The following is a 27,607-nucleotide window of genomic DNA, read 5'->3' as shown; positions in this document are numbered from 1 at the left end:
ACATGGTTGTTCATGCAATGTATACCACCACTGACAAAACCTGATGTATCAGCTCTGTCCATTAGCATCAAGGTTACTGGTCCGAAATGGCAAAAGATGATGTTGCAAGACTATGGGAGAATCATATGCACGGCATCTTATGCATACAAAACCAGCAAATAAGACTTCATATCATAAAACACAATACAATGTCCTCCGAGATCTGCAAGTAAATCAGGTAATAAGTGGAATTTAACAAACAAGATTGAAACGCAACAGCAGAGTACAACTGACCGAATTTAATTTTCTGAAAAATGATGCAAAACAATGTGATGGAAAAAAATTAATAAGCACAACCATCAAGACAACTCATGCCATAACTAACTCAATGTGTTCTTATTCTGCTTGGGAAAAATTGTGGGAGAATATTCAGCAGCTATATGATTACTTAAGAATCATTAAACCCCTGCGAGAAAGCCATCCAACGATTAGCACAATGTTCAATTAATATGAAATAACAGCCTTTTTGTGAAAGGCTGAAGTAAGTAGCACATATTACTTTAGAACCCCTGCAGCAAATGTATTTGGGTATCCGTCTAGCTCTTCATGACAAGCTTTCTGAAGTTGAGTCGCACAGTCTGAACTCTGAAAAACTTTGTGGTGGAGACCATCCTTGTTGAGTAGGGTAAGGAGTTGCAAATTTCCAGTTATAAGGATATTTTTCTTGTTTTGTTGAATCTCTTGAGCTCATGTTATACAGATTGCGCTGCACTTAGTGCATAGGTGTTCTAAGGAATTAAAAGGCTAATTTTTCGTTGAATTTGAAACCTTGGCACAAACCTGTATTCAAAAATGGACAAGAGAAGAAGAAAGCAGTTTTCTAACTATGGAGAAGACAAGTATACTAAAAATCTCTCCACAAAGACACGAATTTACTAATAACGTACACCAGTTTCCAATAAAATTCACAGGTTTCAGAGTAAAGGCTTCAAGTTTCCAAGTTTTCCACTAAAATTCATTCATTGGTATCATAGAGAAAGGCAATCCTTCCAGCGCGAGATCTTAACTTGCATATATTCAATAATTCCAGCACAGAGCAAACAAATACTAAAAAGAGTGCCACACTAACTCAATCCATAGGGGGCAAGGGGAGAAGTACACACTTTCTAGGCAAGGGTTGGTGAATATAGTGAGAAGCGCAGATCAGTACCCGCGAGGCGAACCAGGAGAAGGCGGCGAAGCGAAATGGGGGAGGAGACCAGCGCGGCGAGGAGAACGATGGAGACGGAAGGTGAGAGATAAAAATTGGCGTGGAGAGGGAAAGTGGGGAGCTTTATGCCATCAAGCCATAGGGGAATGGAATTTGGCTTTGGAGGGCTCGGCAGGAAGCACCTAATAAAATCAACCAGCTAATCGTAATGATTGTGGGAGGGGGGACGCGCCAGGCACTCGGCTCCGCCCCAGCCGTAGCCGCAGCCACGGCGCTCACAGTGGGGCGGTGAGCCGGCTGCAAGCTGCTCGGTCGCGCGTCGTCGCGTCGCGGGCCATTCAATCAGTCTGACGCCAGGAACAGCTTCCTGCTTTGGCTCGGTGCGTGCGTAAGCTTGACGACTAGCGAGGCAGCCCCCCGGGGAGGGGGCTGCATGTGGGTCAGCGTCTCCTGGCCGTCCGATTGGGCACAGTCCTTGGGACCAAGAATTATTAGCTTATCAAAACAAATAGTGTTTATTTTTGCTAGAGAATTAGTAAATCGACAACCGATGAGATATAAGAAATATCGAACCGCAAAAAAGAACAATTCAATGAAAGTTGTGATTGTCCCTCTTCATAGTACCACGGGTGCCTCGAGCCCTAAAGTCAACACAAACATAGTTGGATATGAAAAATCATCGTCACTAGCAACCAACTAAAGAACAATTATGTGTAAACTGAGACCATATGGATCTGAAAATAATATCATCGAACTGTCACCGTATATGACACTTGCTGGAATCAACCTGACCATTTACGCGCTAGGTTTGTTTAGCACCCTAAACATACGGGTTTGATTGTCGCGTTTGGTGCGTGCGTACAGCATTTTTTTTTTATCGATAACGAGTGGCGACTGTGGACACAGGTCCCTCCCGTAGGGGTCGGCTACCGGAGCTCACCGCTCACGACTCACGGTACGCGACACACCAAAAAGACCCGATCAGCTAGCGCTTGTCCTTGGAGCATTGTTACCCGGCACGATCGGACATGTTCCACCGCCAGCCACCAATTCCACTAAGCCACTTGCACCACTTGGTTAGAACCACTGCGCTGACACTGGTTCGCTAAGCTCGTAGGCCAGTAGCACGACGAGTGCAGCGATTAATACAGGCGGCAAGCACTAGCTGCGGTCGAGCCCACGCGTTCCTCTGCCACGTCCAAGGCCGCAGCGGGAACGCGCCACGACGGAGACCGGAGGAGGGGAGGAAACAAGCGAGAAACACCAGAAAACGATCGGATATCTCTCGCTGTGCCGCAGCGGTACCCGCCGACCCGTCGCTCCTCGGGTCGGCTTATACGTTGCCGCGAGGTGTGGTGCGCTGCGAATCAAACCGAGAAAAGCAAGGCGCGCGCAGGGCATACATGGGCCGCTCCCGGTTGCCGCCGCCCCGCGCTGTGCCGCAGCGGTACTCGCCGAGCCGTCGCTCCTCGGCTCGGCTTATACGTTGGAGCGAGGCGTGGCGAGCTGCGAAGCAAACCGAGAAAAGCAAGGACCGCGCCCGGTTGCCGCCGCCCCGCGCCCCATTCGCTGCGTCCGGCCGCCCGGCCACGCGGGGACGACGCGTGCGTGCGTGCGCGTGTGCGTGTGCTCCGCGTACGACTCGTGACGACAGGTCCCTTTCGATCGGCGTTCGCAAGGCAAGGCAGGGTTAGATTATCGCACGGCGGGGCCGGTGGCACAGTTCGTCAGCTCCTAGCGTACGGACTACGGAGAAGCGAGACGGTCAGGGAATGGCGTGCTCGATGGAGGCGTTTACTCGGCCTGTCCAATGGCGAGGCGGCGCATTTCGTTAGCCGAGTGGCGAGAGCGAGATGTTCTTATTCTCAGTCGGGGCAGGCGATCAATCCGGCGGCGTGCCGTCTTGGACTCCAATGATTGCGACGCGGATAGGTAGCAGAGCAGAATTTGACAGGAGAGAATAAACGCTCTGCTTCAGTCCTAAAGACAAAGATTATCTTAGCAAAGCTACAAAAGATTGGCAGGCTGTGAGACCATGCCCAAGGGAATCTCTTCACGGGCAGATTTCCGTCGTGAAGGGATTCCCGTTCCCTTCAGCGCTCCTAACGGTTTCCCTTCACGGTTCCCTTCACGACGGGATTCTCAAGGTCATTCCCTTTAGGACGGGATTCTCTCTCCGTTCCCTTCGTGATTCCCCTCGAAGGGAAGCTGTTGAAGATGAGAGGAAATAAAGGGAATGAGAACGGGGAAGGGAATCAGGAAGGGAACGAAATGAAGGAAATATGGTTGGGGATAGTCTGAGCTGTATAACAATATACACATCGTTTTCGTACATAAAGACTCTTCAAATGGAGAAAACATGGCTGAAACTCCTACTATAATATTAGCTCAAATGGAGTTCTAATCAGGCAATAATTTACAGGCAGCTTAGCACCATACCGCCGATTCTAAAAGATTAAAACCAAGTTGCAAACGCAGCATCAACATTGGTGCAGGTGGAGTTGGCGACGAGAATAATACAGCTGACAAATTATGCAGTTCATGCACTATAATGTTTAGGCTGTAGTACGGTTTTATCACTTTTATGTGTGTTTTAATCAAAAATAGGTAATTCTGGTAGCTTAAGTATGTACTATATCAAGCATACAAGGTACAAACTGGATGAAAAGTGCGATGGAATGAAGGTAGTATCATACTTATATAGCCAAGAGAAGCACCATGCTGTGCATGTATAATAGTCAGTAAGTGACGTAATATGAAACAGCAATGGATGTAGCAATTTAATATGATATGACGGAACACTGGATACATCAATTGATAGTAAATATGGGATGAGATGTTTCACGCTACCTGTAAATTGTACGAATCTTTAATACCGATATCACTAAAATAATTGGTTGAATGGATAAAGCTTTAAACTGAATCTGTCATAGGGCTATTAATTATTACTAATAAAACTGATTAACTAGTAGTAGTATGTACTATTAGTCAGTAAGTGATGTGATATGAAACAGCACTGAATGTAGCAATTTAATGTGACATGATGGAATACTGGATACATCAATTGATAGCAAATGTGGGATGGGATGTTTTACACTGTCTGTAAATTATACGAATCTTTAATACCGATAACACTAAAATGATTAGTTGAATGGACAAAACTATAAACTGAATCTGTCATAGGACTATTAATTATTATTAATAGAATGCGGCCTAATACTTCTGCTACACTGAGAGACCGCAAAATCACATTCAATTTACACATTCAATTGATGAGATGTTTCACATAACTTGTAAATTGTAAAGATGATCACCGCACACATCACATCAGATGGCTCAAAAAATAAGACAGACGTGGCACACCGAAAGACCGCGAAATTGGCGCGACCTAATACTTCTAATTCAGTACTTTCTGGCAATAATCAGGCCCAAATAAACAAAAAAGAAGATGCTCGACACGGGCAGGGAGTTGACAATTCGGACGCCAATACAGGATTAAAAGATTTTGAGGCCGAAAAGCGTAGCCACACAGATCAAATCTTACTAAACTGGCAGGATATTAAGAGAACTTACAATGGACCAACTCTTATGTTCTGCAGCCTGGTGGAAAAAAAAATCATGACATGCCTAGATATAATGTCCATGAGAAGATCAAAATGTTTTATTTATCACAATTTGCTAGACACTGGAGTACAATGACAAGCCACAAAAACGGTCAAAGAAAATTGCAGGTGGCTATATATTCTTAACAATGGTTAAATATTCATGTCGATGTAAAAAAAAAATGTCCCTGCCATCAAAGGTTCGCTAGCAATAGATATTATTAAAAACTAACTCCAGCACGCAAATGTATCACAGCTTACACGACCAGTCTCCTAATCGTGGAAGGAAACCCAATGGCTGGTCATGTGACAGGTATTCAATTAACCAGTCTAATCTCATTTAATACTACCTACTCAAGTGTTTTTTTCCCTCAGTCACCTCCTTTCACTGAGCAAAATCGTGACCAACACAGTGGTACAATGAACCATCCTATAGCAATTAATGCTACGAGACGACCTCGCAGGCGGGTGCGATAGTCTCGCAAGTGAGTGTGACAGCGTGACTGATAAGACAGAACACACAAGACAACCAAACGGACCGGGCATGCCCACTCTCCGTATTGATAGCCTCGTTGTAAGAGTTTTCGACAGGAATGAGACTGTCATAGTTCTAACATGTACTATTTGTATATAGTCCTACTATATAAAGGAGAAAAGACCTGACCTGTAAGAAACAAAACTCTTTCTGTAACCAAGTTAATATCTATCATAAGAAAATACACAGGACATGTGACTGTTATATCATAGGAGGTCTGAACCTAGATAACCTCTTGTGTTCTTGAGTTCATCATCCATACACACACCTGTAGGAAACGTTGATCATACTCCCATCGACCGGTATACCCGGACGCATTATCAAAGATTAACCTTGACAATTCCCTTGAAACGTTTATCACACACTAAAAAAAGAATGGTTTATCAACAGATTAAGGCTAGAGAGCTTCATCCTCCTGAATCATCATCTCCTCTTCTGCTACACCCCAGCAGCAGCTGTGAGGCTTTCCACCGCAGGAGGACGCGCAGCAGCTCTGCAGTAAATTAGTGCGAGTTAGGGAATACAAAATGTAGAACTAAAACAAAAGATAGTGAAAGGATGCCCAGGTTTCACTTCTCAGTACTAATAAGAAATACTAAACAACGTAACTACACATACGTAGCTTCCCATCTAGAATTCCATATGCCAACCAAGTTTTTTTTCATTCAGTCTATGACTAAGGAGATGTAATAATGAACGGTTTTGTGCATCCTCGGATACAGAGGACGGGATAAGAAAAAAATAGTTTTTTGATGTGAAGGATCATTGTGACCAATTCAATATAGCAAGGATCACAGAAAGTGTTTCCACAATGGAACCTGGGATAATTCACAAAAGAAATGTTTGTTTGTCTGAACAAATGGAACCGTTGGAGGTCCAAAATTAGACTGGATTAAATCGTGGTACATGGTGCTTTAGAGAACAAATCACTTAATGGTTCATCGATTTTGCAATAGAATTACTATCTAGGGATTATATGTGACCTTAAGAATTCCTTAAACTTCACCATTTTTTCAGTATCAGGAAATGGAAGACTAAGGTCATAGTTTTGTACCTTAGAGCAAGTGTATATGATAAGAGTCAGCCAAGTCCAGTTGTTGGCTGCATAATTTGAGGAATCATTGCCAGCTTCATGGAGGAAATATGATAAAGGAGACATTAATTGCAGTTCATATTGGCGTGGTGAACCACAAAGCCTACACATGCCGGCATCTTGTAACTTGGTTGCAGCGGATAGTGGCTTACCACCATAAGAATACCTACAAACATCAAACACCAAAATTTTTATTCAGGTTGTGCAAGTAAAAAAGTGATGTTATACTTAATAACATGATTTGAAAAGGTAGATCACAAGGACACTATGAATTTAAATACCTAAAACATTGCTGAGGGTATGCATCCAACCGTTTCTTGAATTTTAAGAAAGTTCTATCAGCACCAATAGCTTTATCATATTCATACTTCTCTCCTTCCCACTTTTCTTCTTCATCATTTTCTGTGTCTGCAATTTCTTTTGCCAAAACCAACTCGTTGCTACTAGAAGCCACAGTGCTTTTGCCCCCGTATTGCTCCTTATCATAATATATGTAGAAACAAGGAAGAACTGCAGAAATAAAATTGCATCAGATCAAAACAGACTTTGTAAACGTAGTAATGAGCTCTACGAGATTTTACTGACCTGGTATGCTCGGATCGCCTGCTTTCTCCTTTATTACAGGGCGTTTTATGGGGGCATTAGAACGCTTCGGTTTATTTTGCTTCTTTGAGTTAGACGCCAATGTTGCGGCTTGCTCAAGTGCTTCGGCCAGGGCATCCAGATCGAAATCATCATCGCTGATCTCAGGACTCTTAATTTTGCCATTATTTTCTTCTGAAAAGCTTGTAGAAGTAGGCCCACTGGATGGATCTAATGCATCACCACTGACATCTGTTTTCATATCACTATGGCACTTCTGAACTCTTAGGACCTTCCAGCTATAAAAAGCAAGGTAAAAAAATACAAATTAACTTAAAATAATGTAAAAGGTTTGAATAACTTATAATGATGCTGAACCAAATTGGCACATACTTGCCTTTGAGGGTTAGGCCCACACTTTGGTGTTGGGCAAACAAGCACATAGATTGTCCTCTCCTCAATGTTTAACTTCGCCACAGGCGCATAAACCTGAGGTTAGGACCACATATATTAGAGTGAAGCAGAGGCCAGAGGTGCTACTGTTGAGATATAAGCATTCTCTACCATGACAGGTCAGTGTATAAACAGGTTTTGCAAATTGCAATGTTAAGCCAGAGCCTTGCAAGATTGTAACGTAACTAACCTATGCCCAACCATCACAATTCTCCGTTTACTCATACAAATGCCCATAAAGACGTTTTAACATCAACATTCTTGCTAAATCGACAATACTCACCTGAGCAACAAGACAAAGCTTGGTTCCACACAAGCTGCACTGAAGCGATTCAGGCTCAATGCTTATATCAGTTGGCCAATCCTGCAGAAAACCCAGCAGATGGCTCAAAAAGGAGCTTGGTATTGAACTATCGATGCCCCATAGCTCATAACAGTCTCCGCCTAGAAAAAGGTCCCATCTTTGGGGAGGATTATCAACTAAAATTGACAATTATGGTGGGATAACAGACGAAGATGCATATCTCCACCTCTAATTTCTAAACCAAAAGCAAGAATCACGAAGAAACAAAGACAATACTAACAAAGACATACAGGGACTCCACCGATCTTAGTGGTGTAGTGGTCGGCCTTCTCCCGGTAGTCCTCCGCCCAGGGACCTGGCAGACCTAGATGCACCTCCTCCATCCCCACCTTCCACCCGCTCCTTGGAATAGAGAAGCTATACAAGCGAGACGAAAACTGCTATACCGCGAGAGGCAAGAACGCCCGCAACTCACTGGCGACTGGCGGCGAGAGGAGCGGCGCGTGGTACTGTGGCGAAGGTTTAGGCGGCGACGGCGTGGGTTGAGGCGGAGCGTGTTATTCCCTTTTTTTTTTCATCAGGAGTGGGTCTTGTGAGCCAGTCTGGGCCGCAGATGGCAGCCTTGCACGAGGCCCGGTTGTAAACTGGTGTGACCCATACGATCTGCCGAATGCACAAGGACCTGCAGTGGGACGTCACGAACCCGCTAGATCAAACACACATCTAGCTCCAACCCGAATGTTACAAAGTTGGGTACGAACATAGGCGGACCAACCAATAAAGTGAGTAGGGTGTTCGCTTAATTTTGATATTAACTTTATATCGTATTTTTTTTTATCTCTAACGATATTAATTTATAATTGAGCGGATCATTCTGTCGTACCTATATTTTAAAGCTGAATCCGACTACTGGACACAAATGTTTGCCCTCGTCCATTTCTTTCGACTTTTCTTTTTGTCACGAGTCTGTCGTCCTTCATTTCTTTCGACTTTTCTTTTTTCATCGCCAATGTAACAAAGTTACGCATGAGTGCGTAAAGTACAGTGTCATAGCTGATTAGGATGGCCATGTGTGGGTGCACTTCTTTTTAGCTTCTGTTCTAGGGCTGGTGACCAGCGATTTCGCTGAGCACCATATCTAATAGAATGAAATGTTCTGTTAAAAAAAACTCCAACCCGAGAATATATTGCCAAATCGACTCCACTGTAGCCGGTACCACATTTTTCACTGCGAACTGCACTATATGTTTCGCACATTTAAACTCGGTTCAAACGGCAAAACAATGGCGACATGTGGAGTGCAAAAAGATACTGACGATAGCTACTCGTAATGATATGTGTGGAGGCAGCAGTTGCATCATTGCCAGCTTGAGTAGCAATGGTAAATATTAGCATATTCATCAAAGAGACAGCTACGACACGACGCCGCAGTTGGATAATTCCACTACCATCAGAGGTCACCACATCACCTGCTTGGCTATCATGAAGGACAATCCTATGAAGGATGTTGGTGGTGCGAGCTGCGATATGATTTTGCCATAGAAATCTCTCCGGAGGACCTGAAATTCAGCAGTAGCCTCCACGGCTTTTTTGACAACTGCATATTTCACCTCCACGGTGCTGAGCCTGCTTACACAAGTGACACTTCTCACCTCAATTTTTCTCCGGGTAAATACTCGGCCATCAATCTCAAACAATCTCTTGCTAAGTTGTTTGTCATGCCCTCGCTCACCCTTGATCTTAAGATCCACCTCAAGAAATATAAAATCTTGTAAGACGAATCCTCCAGTTGGGCAAATCAAGATCAGCGATTGATCCTATGGAAAGGTTACATAATATGTTAGTGGTCTGCTCCTCTGAATAATGCTTCAATGAGACTAAAAAAGCAAGTATTGAAAGCTGTGCGCGTGGGTTTTATCGTCATCCAGACCATATCTAAACCAAAAACTCTATTTCTACCCAGTACCTACAGAATTGCCAATTCTGTCAGGCACTGGCAACAAACATTTAACAAGCATATGCATCATTTTCTACATTTGCATTTTGTTAAATACTAAGAATACAAGTGAAATTATAACATGCATCGCAAACTAAAAAGAATGGTCATTGCCAAGGTGTGATAAATTCATGCACATGTTTATCGACAATCAACAGTGAATAGATTGTTGAACAAAATGAAATTGATTGGAGGTCACTATGGACTTTGAAAAACAAAATTGTACCTTTGAGTTGATAAGTTGTCAAGGCTGTCTCTGGCAATGACAGTGCCATACACATTTATCGGGAAGCCTACATCCGAGGAAATTACACATTTATCTGGAAGCCTACATCCGAGGAAATTATCTTGATCGAGAGGATGTTTGCGGAGCAATAACATATTGCACTCTATTTGGTGCCAGTGTGTCGCATCGGAGGAACAGCTGCTGTGGCAGGAAAAGCGAAATGACATCATTCAAACCATTGTGGGAGAATGAAAGAATCAGGGGGCGACAAAGTAAATTCAATAAAAATGTTCATGTATACACAATTTTATCGGCGACAAAATTGCTCATGACCTCATGTATACAGTTGCAGATCCATGGTGCCGCACAAAGGGTTATTTAGCATTAGAGACTGAAATGTGCAAACTAATTCAATTCAAACACTTACACGGTTAAATGATTTTGAGTAAATAACAATTTACTATAAGCATGCAGATGAATTAAATTGCAGCTGATGAAATTCGTAGTTAGTAGATGATGACTTGAAGATGGAAGTTGAAGCACACACGGGGCATAATGATTCTGACAATTGACTTGTAACATAGATGACAATATGCAGATCACAGATGACAACTGCTGCGTTTGGTTCGGTCTAACGGCTTTACCCGCCAAACAACAAGATTAACTCTCTTTTTTGCACTACTAACCCACAAGAAACGCCATCTAATCTTGCCAACCACAACCTTAAGGATCAAACAATTAAATAGACTGATTTTGACAGTTTGCTAGTAAACAATTCAATAAATTGCACATGGAATTGAACTTGCACTCCTTGTCGGGATCGAACGTGGAGAACTCCTCGAATGGGAACCAGGTCCACACGAGGGCCTTCGTCTTTGGATCCTACTTGCGGATAGATTTAATCACGGACCTATGCTTTTTCTGTTTCCAATAAGGCTCCTCTTCCTTCCTCTTCTTCTCCTCTGCCTCCCACTTCAGCCTCTCCACCTCCTCCACCGCCTCGGCGACTTCCTCCTCCTCGTCAAAAGAACAAGGGGTCCAAGTAGCTCATCTTGGAGCCCATCTTGTCTCTACATCCTCCTCTTCTGACTCAAAGTGTTCTTGAAGACGAGGGTTTGGGGCGTGGCAAGAATGCCCTAAAATTGTTCCAGCGGGTGGGATGGGTCGGTCTTAAGGGAGGCGAGTCCCAGTAACTTCTTTTGAGAGGAAGGCCCAGTAACTATGGATCAGCCCATCGCTAAATGCAGATTGCAGACCGTACTGGAGGCCCAGTAAGGAGGCTTGCCTTTTGGTCCGGCCTGGCAAACTCCGTTCTTGTTCGGCGGCGAGAGCGCTGCCGCGTCGGTCGGACAGGGTGACAAACGGTGGTGATTGGTGAAGCGAAATTGTGGTCGTAATCGTAGACCTCCTGCACTCCTTGTCCGATGCCCCAACAGGCCAACACTGCTACGCATGGCACGTTACACAACTCCAACATCTCGTATGACTCTTTGTCGACACTCGAATCCTTAATCTACATTATGGCAAAATTTAGTGGCGCCTGTCGTAGCCACATTAGGAGCATGGATCAAGGGATCGACATGTGCATAGATACCCATAAGCGCGGGTCTTGTCATCTCTCCATCACTACAACTTTTGTTACATGTGCTGGCTTGCTGTATATCATCCAATGGATATATTAATGCTTGACAACTAGAGTGGTGCTTTCCCTAAAAAAAGTAGAGTGGCACTAGGAACAGAAAACGTATGCTAAACCATCAAAATATTCTTAATAAAGTGGTCTCCAAAGGGGGAAAAGAATATCATGCAATTAGCTTTAGCTGGTGCAAAAACTATTTTTAACTATGAATGGAGATTATTCTACCTAACATTAATATGTTTGATTATTATCTGTTGGTTGATATTTCAGACATTGTGTGGCTTATTATGTTATTTATTTGAGAGTTCAGCTATAACATTTTAATAACTAGCAAGATAGCGTGGCTAGCATGTTTCAATATTTGTCACGATAACTTTTGATAATCTTTTAGCTTTTTTACGAGGTTAGAGTCATTTAATTACAAAACACATAAAAAAGAAGAGATAAAAATTATGTTAGTAGAAGATAAAATTATTTATGCTTTAAACTTGTACTCGAATCATATACATGTATTTTTTTCAATTTGCATACATTTTGATCAACTACCAAAATCATACGTCAAGTGTAGGCAGTCTAATCAAAATCAAAATATATTTGTTTTGTCTGTATATTGTGTCTTGCCTTATGCCTGCTTGACGTGACGACATTTAGCTAAATAGTATTTCTTAACCTAATATCTTAGCAACAATTTGATTTTCTTTTGTTTTGCTATTTTTATTATGATTTTTAGCTATTGATTAATTGTATTTTACACGGGCTCTTTATGTAGGGATTTGATTTTTATAATTTTGATTTTTTCTAAGCCTATATTTGATATGGAATCGTATTTTTCATTCTAACCCTAATTTCAATTATTATTAATTTTATTTTGTTTATACTCTTTATTTATATATTTTGCTTCCCAAACCATACGAAAATCAAAATGCTAATTTTCCATAATTTTTATTCCGAATTTAGCTATTTATTAATCGTACTTGATATGAACTTTTTTATTTCTAAATTTAGCTATTTATTAATCATATTTGATATTAACTTTTTTGGTAAATCTAGACCGTTAGGTTTTCGTAACAATGGGTGGTCTTGATTTTTTTTAAATTAACGTGATAATTTTGTGGACTTAAGAGCAAACATGATGACTTCTTTTTCTTCTTAAATAATAATATAATAGATAAACAAGGTTATATGAATCACATGATGTAAAATAATGTAAAAGGCCAAAATGATTTTCATTATCTAGAAAACGTAGTATGTTTGAAGATCAATTTCAGCATCTTTCTATGGTTTCAGACTGCAGGGAACTCCTTTCATCCAAGAGTTCAGTACTTTTTCTCTTTCACCAAGGAGGCTAGGAGGAAGCAAGAATTGTGCTGGATGATCATACAGTGCATAATGAGATCCAACAATTATGGGTAATTTATTGTATGCTATCGAGATTGTATCAGTTTTATTATTTACTTTCGATAAAGTTCGATATCACTTTGTACCACTGAAATGTCAGATTGTCTGTTTTGTTGGTTTATGAAGCCTCAAATTTTTTGTGGTACTGTCGCGCCTCTTGTTTAGGATAAGGCAAAAAAATTATTGCATACGTACGACCGTGACATTATTTTCAGTTCGTATTTTTCGTGCCACAGTACCAACAGTTTTGGTGCTGGAAAATACATTCCCCATGCTACAGTGCATAAAAAATATTTTTTTCGCATCTCGATGCCACAAAAATTATATTTCGCTGTACGTAGTACGATTGGGTATTATTTTTGAAATTTTATCAAACTACATATTATTTCTGAAATATCAGTATAAAATAGTATTATTTTAAAAAAATCCTTCTGATTTGATCCGAGTACGATATGTTCATTTTTATAATGTCTGACATACTTAGATCGCGATACCATCACGATAATGATATAGGGTAGAAGTTTTGAATTGCCAGTAGTACATAATGAAAACGAATTTTATCGACGACTAATCGTGAATTGAGGTGTTTACCTATGGCATACAATCAATTTATTCAACAATTATCAGCTGAGCTGTCTACACTGCTTATACTCCATGTCGTTAGAAACAGAATACTGACCTCGTTGACATGCTTCCACTGCCATCGCAATTCTGGCATTGCCACTGAACTAGTCTACGAAATCGAGACTGTCGAGGTGCCATAAGCCCCGGTCGTGCATGCCATCAATCGACAACTCTCAAGTCTCATCTGTAAGAATGCAAGGGCTTATCTTGTCGAACACCTCACAGTATCACGTACACTTGACGCTGATAGCGATGGCTCACGCGCTAGCTCGGCAACGAATTCGGCGACCACTGAACACGTTGGCGGACGCATGACACATTCCCAAGCCCCGAGCCCTCGACTGCCACGGCTCATCGGCTCGATCAGAACGGTTGTGTATCCGGCCGGTCCGTGCGATGGCCGGACGCGCGGCGCGGGGAGAGCGAGAGCGTACATGCCGTCGTTTCCATGCACGCGCCCGTGACTGCCCGGCCGCGGCAGCGCCTGGCCGCAGGTGAGCGAGTCACGGGATCGTCCGCCCATTCCTGGCGATTTCCGGCCGTGGCGTCTTGCTCGGTTTGGTGCGTGCACGCACGCACCACGGCCGGGCAAATAGCCTGCTGCAGCAGCAGCTGGTGGTTCCGAGAAATCATGGCGTCGTCGTACCGGACTCGCGTGTTTCGATCAGGTCACATGAACCGTGATCCCCATCCTTGGCATCCTACTGGCATGTGTGCCCGCAGTTCTGCACAGTTCTGTCCACTTTGTCGCAGCGCATTGTTCTGCATCAGACAGTGTCCGTGGTGCCAGGGCCACAGTCAGGCACTCAGGCCCAGCCCAGCTGCTCACGAGAGGTTCAGACGTTCAATGACTTTTTACAGATTGCTGACTCATGTTTACAAATTATGGACGACTAACCGATCATACGTACTAACCTATTGTATGGTCGTATGTATCGAACTATCGATGGTTCTCAAAGTTCCTTTCGTCGGAAGGATGCAGGAATGAACACAAATGCGTATCCTAAACCTAAAAGCACTTATTTTTCTTTGCTTCATAACATTGCAAGCAACCACATTCTATAATGGGATCCCTTCTATAATTGGCAGAGGAATAATATTTTCAACCATTCTGAAGGGAAAAGGCGATACTAAAAAAGGTGCATTTGACTATAGATCAATCGACATTTCCATCAACTCTGCACTCTGACGCCTTCTTGTTTCAGAGGATGCACCCTGACCGACATCTGTCGTGTATGCTCTACGGCATGGTGCCGGAACGGAAATGGGAGGGTTAGGTTGTACCCTACCTGAAGCGATCGTATTCACGTCATGAAGTCATTCGTATAGCCTCCGTACTTCCAACGTAAGAGATCTCCTTCACATGCGGTGAATTGACCAGTAAGATTACTGAGATGGCATGCCGGCAACTCCGACTTACAAAAGCAAAGCACATTACCCAGTTCTCCGATGCAACTTTTCCATCTGAAGAGAACTTCGCATCTGGGCTTGTTTCCATTGTATCCTGCAAAAAATATGTGTGGGCAAAAGCAAATCCCAAAATCTGTTTGATGTGCAATTTCGGTAGGTCACCAGATAACCTCACCACGCAGGACCAGTGGCCCGAAACTGTCACTATATCTGGACACGCGTCGCCATCGAGCTGAATACGTATCCAATTTGCGATGATCGAATTAAAAGAAGATTTGATGCGATCAAGACCTGTATCTCCGAACCATTGAAACCACCAAAACAATGATCATCTGAAACCGATTTCTCGTTTACGAGGGAGGCAAGGAGACACGAGTGTGGCATGCAGCTATGCACTGGTTCATGTGAGAGATATGATCTAAAATTGTGGATCCAAAACAAATACGCATGGAGACGTATATCCATTTCTCTTTCGCATATACGGCTGATGAAAACAGTATGCGTAATCACCAATGGCCATCTAATCAAGCTCTCATCATCCAATGGCTATACATTTACATTGAAATTCATGCCGAAAGGTAGATAAAAATATTATAAAATAAATTGAAAAATCGACACATATATAGATATTAGGTAGGAGAAATAGACAAATGAGATAACATATATTCGCATCTTATACAGAGTTGTCTTTGCCTATTGGAGGCCGCGAGCGACACCGAATTCGAGACTCTCATGGCATGTGTGATGGTCTGATACTCTAATCAGATCAGGTGCAGATCAGATCCATCTGCAATATGGCCACCCAACCACCGGAGGTGTCGGTAATCTCATACGCGTGAGACGTTTAATTTGAAAGCAAGTAACCAAACATGGTGGTGTTATGCGATCGCCTTTTCCTTTCCATGACAACCACCACGCTTTTCGCTCAAGAATCTCCCTCACACTGGACTAGCCCAAAGTTCACGTAGAGCAGGTTCCCGTACATGCACTCTGTATTTCCGGTATTCCTTGCTTGCTTTCACCAGGGTAACAACCCCATTACCAGATCACGTCCATGTTCGAGGCAAGCAACTTTCCCTCTTTTAATCCGTCCTTTGCTTTCCCTTCCCATCGATATTTCAACGATACTTTTTCCAACACAGGTGATTTTTTATGATGCACTCTTGGTAGCACGTTTACTGCATCGCGGCCTAAAAAATAGGCAAATAGCTGAAAGGATGACTCCAAGAATCGCCTCACGGACTGGGTAGGATAAAAAGCGCGAGCACAGTGCAAGCAAAGGACGAGAAAAATAAGGGCTCCCCCGGCGCGTCCTCCACCGCCGTGCGTGTCACGGGCCGCCCTTACCAGCTCACACCCACCACCGTACCGCGCGCGCCAATCCTACCACTCTATATATGCCAGTGCTAGCGCCTGCACTACGGGAGGTGAGGTGACCAAGAAGCAGAGGACGAGCTAGCAGCATGGCCATGGCGGGACCTCCGTTCTCGGCCTCGGCCGTGGTGGCGGTAGCCGTGGTGGCGGCGTTGATCTGTTGCAATGTGGCGCGGGCGCAGACGCCGGTGTTCGCGTGCGACGCGTCGAACGCGACGCTGGCGGCGTACGGGTTCTGCAACCGGTCGGCGAGTGCGTCGGCGCGGGCCGCCGACCTGGTGTCGCGGCTGACGCTGGCGGAGAAGGTCGGGTTCCTGGTGGACAAGCAGGCGGCGCTGCCGCGGCTGGGCATCCCGCTTTACGAGTGGTGGTCCGAGGCGCTGCACGGCGTGTCCTACGTCGGCCCCGGCACGCGGTTCTCGCCGCTCGTGCCCGCCGCCACCAGCTTCCCGCAGCCCATCCTCACCGCCGCGTCCTTCAACGTCACTCTCTTCCGCGCCATCGGCGAGGTCAGTGACCAACCCAACCCACCTCCCCTGTTTTTTTTCCGTACGCTCTGCTCGTCCGTAGCATTTATTCCCATCTGCATTGCGGTAAAGACGCGATCTTTCTCCTCTGCTGATCTGCACCACCTGCATTGCCGTTCTCGCGTTTGACGGCGAGCTTTCGCTTTAGCGGTGCGGGTTGGTGCTGGGTTGGGGTGATTCGGTTTGGTGCATGATTGAGATTGTGTGCCTTGCTTTTCCCTTCAACTTTTCCTTCGTGCGATACGGCAAGGCAAGAAAAGCCGCAAAAGCGCGTCCTCTGGATACGCGAAATGGGCTTGGATGAGACCATTTCCTCGCTTGGATTCTTTTCGCCGGCGTCTTGTCATCGGCGAATGCAGAGCATGCACTTACGCCGTGGCTAAGCTATCAGGTTTAAAGAAGCGCTGCAACGGTTTGTAATCTTGCCTAGCACTAGCATAGATAGGAGTCATAGGATTATACGTCTGCGGACAGGCACGGAGCCTGAGGGTTCGATCCCCGTGCTGCACCTAGCTTCGGATCTGATCTCTAATGAAGACCGTACAGATCGTCGCATTGTAAAAAAAAAAAGGATTATACGTCTATACCATACTTGACGGGTTCATGTAGTGATGGTGATGTACTACACTCGGTACCACATTTTCACAGTGAACTGAACGGAAAGTTACACACATTTAACTCGGCTCAAACGGCAAAACAATGGTGACATGTGGAGTACAAAAAGATGAATGAAAGCTACTCCAACGTCGCAATTAGATTTAGATCTTATCATTCCTATTCTTTAAGGAAAACTGAAAAAGAGAGACTGGCAGGTAGTAAGGACTAACTGACTAATAACCAATTAAAGACTGCGCGTGAAAACAATTATGGCACCATGCTGCTCCAACAGTAGCGTTAAGATGCAATGCAACTGGTCCATGCAAGTATCTGCGACGTCCAAGATTTACGGCAGGATATGTTCCTTGTCACGGGTATGCATGTAGCGGCGCCGCAGCAGCATGTGGGGCTATTTGGGGCACTGGTCTCTCCTGGACCCCACTGGAACTTTGCATGGCAGTATTTTATCCATATAGTAATTACAGAAAGATGAAATAAATGCATTAGCATGCAATATTAGTAGTGTAAGGAAGAACCGCGCTGAAAATATCGGTTTGGGCCGGTGACCTTGTTGCACTCTTTTTCCCATGTGTGCACACCGACATCAGCAATTATTTTCTGCATCCGAGACGATACTGTCTCGTGGATTACATTTATTGGACGCTAGCACATCGCCTGTCAGGCAACCAAACCTTTTCCCGTGCCCACTTCTCCCTCCCATCCGTTGAGCCGTCATTGTCCCACGGGAATTAATCCAGCAAAAAAGCTGTCCCATGGTATAATCTGAATCGATGGTGGTAGCGTTTCTGCGGTAGTGGCATAACGAGCCCCCTCTCCGACCACATGCATTCAGCTTTACCAAAGCGAAAACGCAACTCATCATCGTCATCGTCTAGCTCGTGTCCTCATCGAGTTTGGAAAAAAAAAAGGCAGCGTCCCAACTCGGTCGCATGTCGCATCACGGCGGCGATGCCGTCGCTGCTTCGAGAATCTTTCTCCTTTCGTGTCTGAATTTTATTTGCATTTGGGCGTGGAGTGAAGAGTTCAGACAAGCTACCGCTAGAATCAGAATGGACTAATCACTGGATTCCCTTTGGGACAGTTAGAACGGGAGGATTAAACAGACTACCGACCGATTAAGGCTCCCGCGAGAATCCAGCAAGGATTTGGCTACTGAGCACTGCACTGTAGTGACCATTGCGACGCCTGTCTGGCATCTTTTCTTCGGTTGCACCTACCGTACTATCTGCGGCTTGACCAGCGCATTGCTAGTACTTTGATGCAGTGTACGTCATGCATGCATGTTTCAGTGTTTCACACTTTTGCATTGCGCAGTTCAGGCAACTCTAATAATTATAGTTAATTACTATCTTTTAACTTTAAAAGTATATTTTTTATGAATTTATATATATCTCTTCGTTCATAATTCTTCATACTTTATGACTCACGAGTACTTAATTATTTATCTCTTTTCGAGCTCCTATCTTCACTGTGAGCTATAAGTAATCATGCTAGTTGTAGTATTGAGAAGCGTGCTAGTTACAGTGCTCTCCCAACTACTGACTACTGAGAGCTGTCTTCAACCATTGAGTATGCCAGATTCTTGATGAGTTCTGACAACGACAATGATGAAATTTGACCGTGATGTGAGGAATCTCTGTGATGGGTTTGAATCTGATGCAGGTGGTGTCGAACGAGGCGCGGGCGATGCACAACGTGGGGCTGGCGGGGCTGACGTTCTGGAGCCCCAACATCAACATCTTCCGCGACCCGCGGTGGGGCCGCGGGCAGGAGACGCCCGGCGAGGACCCGCTGCTGACCAGCAAGTACGCCGTCGGCTACGTCACCGGACTGCAGAACGCCGGCGCCGGCGACAGCCTCAAGGTGGCCGCCTGCTGCAAGCACTACACGGCGTACGACGTCGACAACTGGAAGGGCGTCGAGCGCTACACCTTCAACGCCGTGGTAAGTTAAGCCCATCCCACCAGCTCGTCTCGTCTCCGGCAGCGCCGTACGGCCGCGTCGCCGTGCCAGACCACTCTATCTTTTTTCTGCACCGGTAGGCTGTCGTGATTGGCTTGATGGCCACGCGTGGTGTGGCGTGGACGCGCCCCCGCGTTTGCTTGCCGTTTTGCACAATTGAATACTGTAGGTTGTTAGGTCTGCCTGCCTGCCTGCCTGCTCAGCTACACTGATGAAAGCGCGTCCAGGATCATTTGGCGATTAACCCCACGTGGCGGCCACAGCCTTTCCCTTCTGTTAATTTAATCCATCCACCTCCATTTCGTATGGTCCCTGATCAACGTCAGATTGGACACAATTCTTGCAGATTGACACCGGCAATATAAACGAGTAGCATGTAGTGAGTCTTTACGTCAAGTTAGCCGTATGCGGTCACTGCTGAAAAATCCTGTTCCACGTGTTACCGCGCGCCAAGGCATAGATAACTGTAGCATATGCCCATGCAAATATTTTCCTGATTTTTTTTTTCAAAATTTTTAAGCAAAACTTTTCTCGTGCAAACTTTTTTTAATTTTTTTGAGTTAATTTTTTCTCGTATAAACTTTTTCAAAAACAAAAAGACATGGGAGGGAATTTTGTTTTGAAAATGGAAAGAGTGAAGGCTGTCCGGACGGTGCGCTCGTTCGTTTGTGCGTGGGTGGCCGTGATTAGCCACGTCCGTCACTGCTTCTCCCAGTTCCGTGGCTGCAAAGCTGCCCATCTAGCAACTCTTGCATGGCAGGGCACTGGGCGATCACGCAATCGAAGAAAATGTGATCGACAATCTCTGGTTTACCACACAAAGTACATCTCTCACTCATTTTCCACCCCTTTTCTTAAAGTGACAATATGGAGCTTATTGTGTAACAATTGCAACAAGAAACTTTAATCCAAAAGAGGAGTTTACATCTCCAGATACTTTGAGCCCCCTGCTAGAAGCACCCTCAAAGGTGAGAAATATATATGAAGATTTAATGGTAAATCTCTTAGATTTATCCAGAGTTCAGAGGAACATCATCCTCTTCCCCATTTAGCTGAACATGCTACAATTTATTCAATAACTCTTCCCACTGTGAGATGTTCCTCTCAACAAGGCTTTTTTTAAACTGAATGTCCTAGATTCCATTATCCCAGCAGTCAGCAACCAAGACATTTTGACAAGCACACATGTAGAAAATGTTGATATTGGATTTTCAAAGGGGTATCTCCAAGCCAAACTTTATAAATGTCCTTCCATTGGAACAAATGTTTGACTTTATATAGTCCTTGCTAAAATTGAGATGTGCCTTTGTGCTTGGAAGTGAAGAAATTTCTATCAGGCATATATTTGGTTTTGAGAAACTGACACCAAATGTCTTGTGATCAGAGTAGATTTATTTGGTAAAGTAAATATTCATTCATGATCGTAGTGTTCAAAATGCCCACACCTCATAGTATTTTGGCCGGCAGATGGTCTCCTATTTGACCATATGATACTCCCTCTGTTCAGAAATAATAGACATATTTTTTTTTGAAAAAGTCAATTTTTATATAATTTAATTAATATTTAATCAAATTATAAGAATATCTAGTATATAAAAATTATATAACTAGATTCACAACTTAAAATCATTTTATACTATATATGTTTTATAGCTATAAATGATATATTTTGTAAGAAAACTTTAGTCAAAATATAACTTCGAAAACCGAGCTAAAAAAATATACTAGTACTATTTTTACTCAGATGGAGTACCTGTTTACACCGATCACTACCGAATCAGATTCCGGTGGCTGCAGTTCCCAGAAATGGGTGATTTCGTCATAAAAACAAACCTGGCATTGCACCTCCGTGGCAGCGTCCCGGGTGCAGCATTATTTTCTATGCCTTGGAGGGTGGAGCACTGTGGTATTCTATTTGCAAGGACAGGATCAGGAACAGAACCATTTGGTTTTATATATATTGGTTTGGGGATACTAAGCAGATAAAACAATGCCGCACCAAATCATGTGTGTCGTATTAGGTATCGTGCATCTGAGCCTGTTTCAGTCCTAACAAAGTTATAATTGATCAGCCCATAGTTGCTGTTACGCACTGACATGTAACAGTTTCTGAAGATCCCTAGCAAGAAGAACCAAAAAGTCTGTACACGAAGGAACAACTACTTAAATAGGAAAAGCGTCGAACACAATGCACCCAAATTTCAGCATTCTCATCTCGGTTTTGTTGTGCGAATTCAGGTGTCACAGCAGGATTTGGATGACACGTTCCAGCCCCCGTTCAAGAGCTGCGTGATCGATGGGAATGTGGCCAGCGTCATGTGCTCCTACAATCAGGTCAACGGGAAGCCCACCTGCGCAGACAAGGACCTCTTGTCAGGAGTCATCAGAGGGGACTGGAAGCTCAACGGGTCTCTATATATTTCCTCTGCAGTCTTGCATAACTTTATGTTCTTCAGAAATGTTGGCTGAATGTCTAATGATCTCTATATGTGCTTCTTTTCAGATACATTTCGTCAGACTGCGACTCGGTTGATGTGCTGTACAATAACCAGCACTACACCAAGACCCCCGAGGACGCGGCCGCTATCTCAATCAAAGCAGGTTAGTTCATTTGTCGCCAAAATGTTTATCTCTATGCCTTATCCATAGAATGCAGATAATGTGCAGCTGCAGAATTTAATAGCCTAGCAAACTCAAATTTTCTGTTACATCCAACCGATCACATGAGAAGAGTCCGATTGGCTGTAGCCATCTAGTTGTTCAAGTTGCCCAGTGTAATTTGTGGGGTCTTAGCAATATCTTTTTTCTGCTCAACGGGCCTTTGACCCCTTAACAACCTGCAACCTGACCTAACAAAATTATTCTCAACAGTGTCAGTGTAACCGCAATACTAGTAGATGCTGTTTAACATATGTTGTTTCTTACTGGTAGTATAAGTAATCCATGTATTTCAATTTTCGTGAAGTGTACAAGTAGCTCTAGTGTTTGCCCAGATCATATGTTAGTCATTTCATCACAAATTTTTCTTTCAGTAATATTGATTAACAGCTATCACTATTCATTGATCTGTATCATTTACTTATTCTCATGTATTTTTGGCAAATAGTTTGATGAACAGAGCTCGAGTGATAATAACTTTAGTCTTAAACTGTAAACAAAATTTATGCTAACTGAGGGCCAGCTCTGTTGATGCTCTGCTACGTGAAAAAAATTCACCATTTCTTGATTCATCTCTGCATGTTTCCTAACGTGGCTTGGCCAAACTGCGGCAGGGCTGGACCTGAACTGCGGCAACTTCCTGGCGCAGCACACCGTGGCGGCCGTGAAGGCCGGCAAGCTGTCGGAGTCCGACGTCGACCGTGCCATCACCAACAACTTCATCGTGCTCATGCGGCTGGGATTCTTCGACGGTGACCCGCGGAAGCTCCCCTTCGGCAACCTCGGCCCCAAGGATGTGTGCACGTCATCCAACCAGGAGCTGGCCCGCGAGACCGCGCGCCAGGGCATCGTGCTCCTCAAGAACAGTGGCGCGCTCCCGCTCTCCGCCAAGTCCATCAAGTCCGTGGCCGTCATTGGCCCCAACGCTAATGCCAGCTTCACCATGATCGGCAATTACGAAGGTAATTACTGTAGAATTTCTTACTGCTAAGGACTTCTTAATCAACTCTGTTACCAGTAGAAGGTGTTCGCTGACCGCTGTGCATTGCTGATGTAATACAGGTACGCCATGCAAGTACACGACGCCTCTACAGGGCCTGGGCGCGAACGTTGCCACCGTGTACCAGCCGGGCTGCGCCAACGTCGGGTGCAGCGGGAACAGCCTCCAGCTCGACGCCGCCACGAAGGCTGCGGCCAGCGCTGACGTGACCGTGCTGGTCGTTGGCGCCGACCAGTCCATCGAGCGCGAGAGCCTGGACCGGACGAGCCTCCTCCTGCCAGGCCAGCAGCCGCAGCTCGTCTCCGCGGTCGCCAATGCCTCCAGGGGGCCGTGCATCCTCGTCATCATGTCCGGTGGCCCGTTCGATATCTCGTTCGCCAAGTCCAGCGACAAAATCTCCGCCATTCTTTGGGTCGGCTACCCCGGCGAAGCCGGCGGCGCCGCAATCGCCGACATTCTCTTCGGACACCACAACCCAAGTAAGCGGCGTCCTGCGTCTGCAATCGCATTGCTCATTCTCTCCACTGCTTATAATATTAGCTCGAACGTCTGAGCACACCGTTTTGATGATGATCACAGGTGGAAGGTTGCCGGTGACGTGGTACCCCGAGTCATTCACGAAGGTCCCGATGACCGACATGCGCATGCGGCCGGACCCGTCGACGGGTTACCCCGGCCGGACGTACCGTTTCTACACCGGCGACACGGTGTACGCGTTCGGGGACGGGCTGAGCTACACCAGCTTCGCGCACCACCTCGTGTCCGCGCCGAAGCAGGTGGCCGTGCCGCTCGCGGAGGGCCACACGTGCCTCACCGAACACTGCCTGTCCGTGGAGGCCGAGGGCGGGCACTGCGAGAACCTGGCTTTCGACGTGCACCTCAGGGTGCGGAACGCGGGCAAGATGGCCGGCGGGCACACCGTGTTCCTGTTCTCGTCCCCGCCGTCGGTGCACAACGCGCCGGCGAAGCACCTGCTCGGGTTCGAGAAGGTGGCCCTGGAGCCCGGGCAGGCGGGCGTGGTGGCGTTCAAGGTGGACGTGTGCAAGGACCTGAGTGTCGTGGACGAGCTGGGCAACCGGAAGGTGGCGCTAGGCAGCCACACGCTCCACGTCGGGGACCTCAAGCACACGCTAAACTTGAGGGTTTAATCAGATTTCAAAGGGAAATGGCAACGAGGCCTTTGATGGAGTTGGAATTGGATGGATCAGGGACAGAGATCGTCAGAATTGGTTAAGGAGGTTGAATAAGTGCTCCCCGTTGGAAAAGAATTGGACCCACGGGCAGCTCAGTCTTTTGTTTGGGGGTGTTTAATTCATTTGGTGGATCGATTTGCAATTGTAATATCTGAGAAGTTTCGCAAGTGTAATTGATTGAAGGGAGAAAAGCTCGTTTCAACCATTCAATTTCAATTCATTGTGTTCAAATGGTTCTTCTTATCAAAGAAAAGGAGTATCTCTCGGTTGCAAATACAATTACAATGCTCCTTACATATATCTAAGCATTCCTTGAAAAAAAAAATCTTAAGCACTATTCTTTTCTCGACTGAAGATATTATGTTCACTAGGAGTAAGAAATTGAAATATGATCAATCACTGGTGATAAAAACGACCCAAAACAATAAGAAAGTGAAATTCTGAGAAAATCCAAACCAGGACAAGTCTTCACAATTCGTCTGCTGGACAATCCTTCTCCACCTTCTGCACGGCTGCTGCTTCCCTACCTCCGGCCGACGACTACGAGCTCCCGTCTGTTGTCCCCGTTCGGCGAATCGAGTGCGCGCCTCGGTCCTTGATGCGGGAGACAGAGCAGAGGCGCGGAGAGCTGATGCTAGCGCCTGACCACTTGAGCGGTGGATGGGTGGGATTGGGCTCCGCGATTCCGGCCGGGACGACGGCGGCGGCGGACGGGAGGGAGTAGGAGCCGACCCCAAATCAGGGGGATTTATGCAAAAGTTCGGATCGCGATCCAAAATAGGGCCCTAGTTGTAAAATCACGGGGCTACTAGCAGATACTCAGATCGCGATTATTAATGGCGATCCAAATCAGGGAGCTTTCTGCAAATATTCGGGGCCGGCGATATGGCACCCGCGACCTCCGCTCACGTGCCCGTGCGTCCTGAGCGATCCTACATCAAATTCACGTTCCCCGTCGCTGTCTCCGTATCCCCTCGTGCGGCGCCGCCGCTCACGGCCCTGGCGGCCTAGCTCCTCGGAAGATGCTGCTAAGGCAGCGCCGGCGCATCGAGAGCGCGCGGTGCCCAGAGACGGGGAGGGCGCATAGTAGCCAGTAACCACCTAAGGGCTACAGCTCGGCGAGGCGGCGCCCGGAGACGGCAGTGGCGCATCGTCACCATGACAGAGTGGATTGGGGTAGCAACCATTTTTCGACAGGCTCCAAGCACACCGACCGCCGCCGTAGGTTGCCACGGTCCGACCCTCGAAGGTCAGACCACGGAGCAGATCAAGCCCCAACCCACGCTTGCTCTGCATGAGCTCAAGCAAACAAGCGCGGCGCGGCTGCACGGCCGGCTCCACTCCTCGTTGCCTTGCAAGATACTCATCTCTCCTCTACCTCAACCGTGCGTGCATCATCTTCGCTTGTTTGCTCGCTCTTCTCGGTGGTTGGTCAGTAGGTGGCGTCGCGGGTTTGGACAACGTATGCTGACCGGTGCCGGCGGGTGGTGCGAGCCGCTGCGCACCAAGTGCTCCACGCTTTGCCCTCAAGGAGCACCAAGTGTTCACCCACAAGGGCTCGTCGCTGGTTTGGACTTTGGAGTCTTTGGACTAGTACTCGATGCGGAAAGTAAATTATATAGGAGTTTATCAAGAAAGATTTTTGTTAAATCTCATCGATCTAATGATTGGATTGAAGAAAAAAAATATAAACACGTGTTATCACAAAAGAGAAGATTTTTTATAAAATTAGATATTATAAAATTTACTTACCTCACGTGCGCCGTTCTAAGGAGAAACCCTCGCCTCGCTTACAGGTTACCACAGGTTCCTCCCTCGGCAAATCAGACCTTCACCGGCCGCTACGTCAACGCGGCACGGCACCTCATGGCCCTCGCCTCTCCGCAGCTAACGCTAGGCTGTGAAAACCCGTCCGCTCCACCGCAAAACCGCCCGTTTCGGCCAGGTTTCGGAGACCACGGGGAGCCAGCCCAGGAAGCCGAGGCCGGGCTCCGACTCCCACCCGCGCGGCCACGGTTCTACGCCAAGAACACACAGCGGGCCATGCGCGCGGCGGTGCGCCCTTGGTTCGCACTTCGTACGTCTCTTGGAGGTCAGCCTGGGCCTGCCATCACCTGCAGATTAAATCGGACGGAGCCCCACTTACTGTAGGAGTACTGGATCTGAAAGAACCAGCCTTTTTGAAGAGTTGGACACCTTGGTGGGTTCCCGTCGTGGCATCTTCCATGAAACGACTCGCAAGTTGTTTTTAGAACCAATCGACAACTGCATTACTACAATTTTCTATCCATAAGCACGGTGTTTTTAGAATATATGCTTCCAAGGCTGTCATCTTTTCTCCACTACAGAAGAAAATGGTTGTCGGTTGTGCACCGTGTGATTTTAGGTCAAACGAGATCCTTATTCAGAATCGTGGCTGTATGCCCCCGCATGCTTCGGAATCGGAGATCTGTCTATGCACCACTGTCTATACCATCATTGGCATGGCCTACGGGGATATGCTGCTAATAATTCATGAGCAATGACTCGGTATGGATTAGCTCAGCCTGTGGGTGCTTATGTGGATGCACGAACTGTCCAAGTGTGTGAGTTGGACAGGTAGATATGAATGCAAAGCTGCTGTTCCTTGAAACCCTGGGAAGAGTAGGTGCACACATTTGTGCATAAGATCCTGGTCAGTGGCAGGATTACTGGATTGAATCCTTACGCTACCAACAAATAATTCATGAATCAACTCCTGGATCCTGGTCAGTGCTTATGTGGAATTCTAGTATCACAGCCAAGAGCTAAGCAAGCGCTTACATTTGAACAGGTTTTCTGTCCCACATAATTCAGGTGAAATTAGACAGACCCCCTATAATTAAACAGAACATCGACACGTGTATTCATGAATCAACTCGAAACACTGCACTGTTCATGTACCAGCTGGTCCTGTTCCATGCCAAAGACTGATACCTGAAGACAGGAGAAAGCAGGGCCAGGGCGAGCGGCACACGAAAGCTTGGACGTCTCAGTCTCACCTCCCGCGCGGCGTCGCCATCGGCCACCAACCCTCGGCGTGGAGTCGAACGGGGCGGTGGTAGTTGGATCCACCAGGAGCGGGATTCCCCGGCCCACGGGCCACCCAACTAACCCCGACGGGCCCCGCCGGATTGTGGTTTCCCGGAAACACCCTTCCCGTCTCGTGAGCAACCTTCTCTCGCATTGTGTTCGGTGAAGGGTGA

At 45.9% G+C, this 27,607-nt stretch overlaps 2 protein-coding genes and 1 pseudogene across 3 annotated transcripts; 1 reads left to right on the top strand and 2 right to left on the bottom strand.

The window, feature by feature from the left end:
- Positions 1-5,458: 5,458 nt before the first annotated feature.
- Positions 5,459-8,363, bottom strand: LOC133887618 (probable 20S rRNA accumulation protein 4). 2 transcript variants are annotated; one of them, XM_062327560.1, is made up of 7 exons: positions 8,049-8,363; positions 7,743-7,818; positions 7,399-7,495; positions 7,005-7,300; positions 6,701-6,929; positions 6,381-6,585; positions 5,459-5,819 (listed from the first exon to the last, which is right to left on the bottom strand). In XM_062327560.1, exons 1-7 carry the CDS (start codon positions 8,139-8,141, stop codon positions 5,724-5,726), a joined length of 1,092 nt encoding a protein of 363 aa, XP_062183544.1. In that variant the 5' UTR covers positions 8,142-8,363; the 3' UTR covers positions 5,459-5,723. The 2 variants fall into 2 exon arrangements, with proteins under 2 accessions (XP_062183544.1, XP_062183545.1); XM_062327561.1 differs by lacking the exon at positions 8,049-8,363 and having other exon boundaries at positions 7,395-7,495; positions 7,743-7,821.
- A 652-nt stretch (positions 8,364-9,015) lies between these two features.
- LOC133889605 (uncharacterized) lies at positions 9,016-13,735 on the bottom strand (annotated as a pseudogene).
- A 2,585-nt stretch (positions 13,736-16,320) lies between these two features.
- On the top strand, positions 16,321-24,599 carry LOC133888394 (beta-D-xylosidase 4-like). Its single transcript, XM_062328616.1, has 7 exons — positions 16,321-16,934; positions 19,233-19,514; positions 21,771-21,940; positions 22,036-22,133; positions 22,805-23,152; positions 23,253-23,669; positions 23,770-24,599. Exons 1-7 carry the CDS (start codon positions 16,515-16,517, stop codon positions 24,336-24,338), a joined length of 2,304 nt encoding a protein of 767 aa, XP_062184600.1. The 5' UTR covers positions 16,321-16,514; the 3' UTR covers positions 24,339-24,599.
- Positions 24,600-27,607: the final 3,008 nt, after the last annotated feature.

Source organism: Phragmites australis, chromosome 13 (genome assembly GCF_958298935.1).
Source record: "Phragmites australis chromosome 13, lpPhrAust1.1, whole genome shotgun sequence".
In the NCBI taxonomy this organism is placed as follows: Eukaryota; Viridiplantae; Streptophyta; class Magnoliopsida; order Poales; family Poaceae; genus Phragmites; species Phragmites australis.
This window is presented reverse-complemented; position numbering and strand designations above follow the sequence as displayed.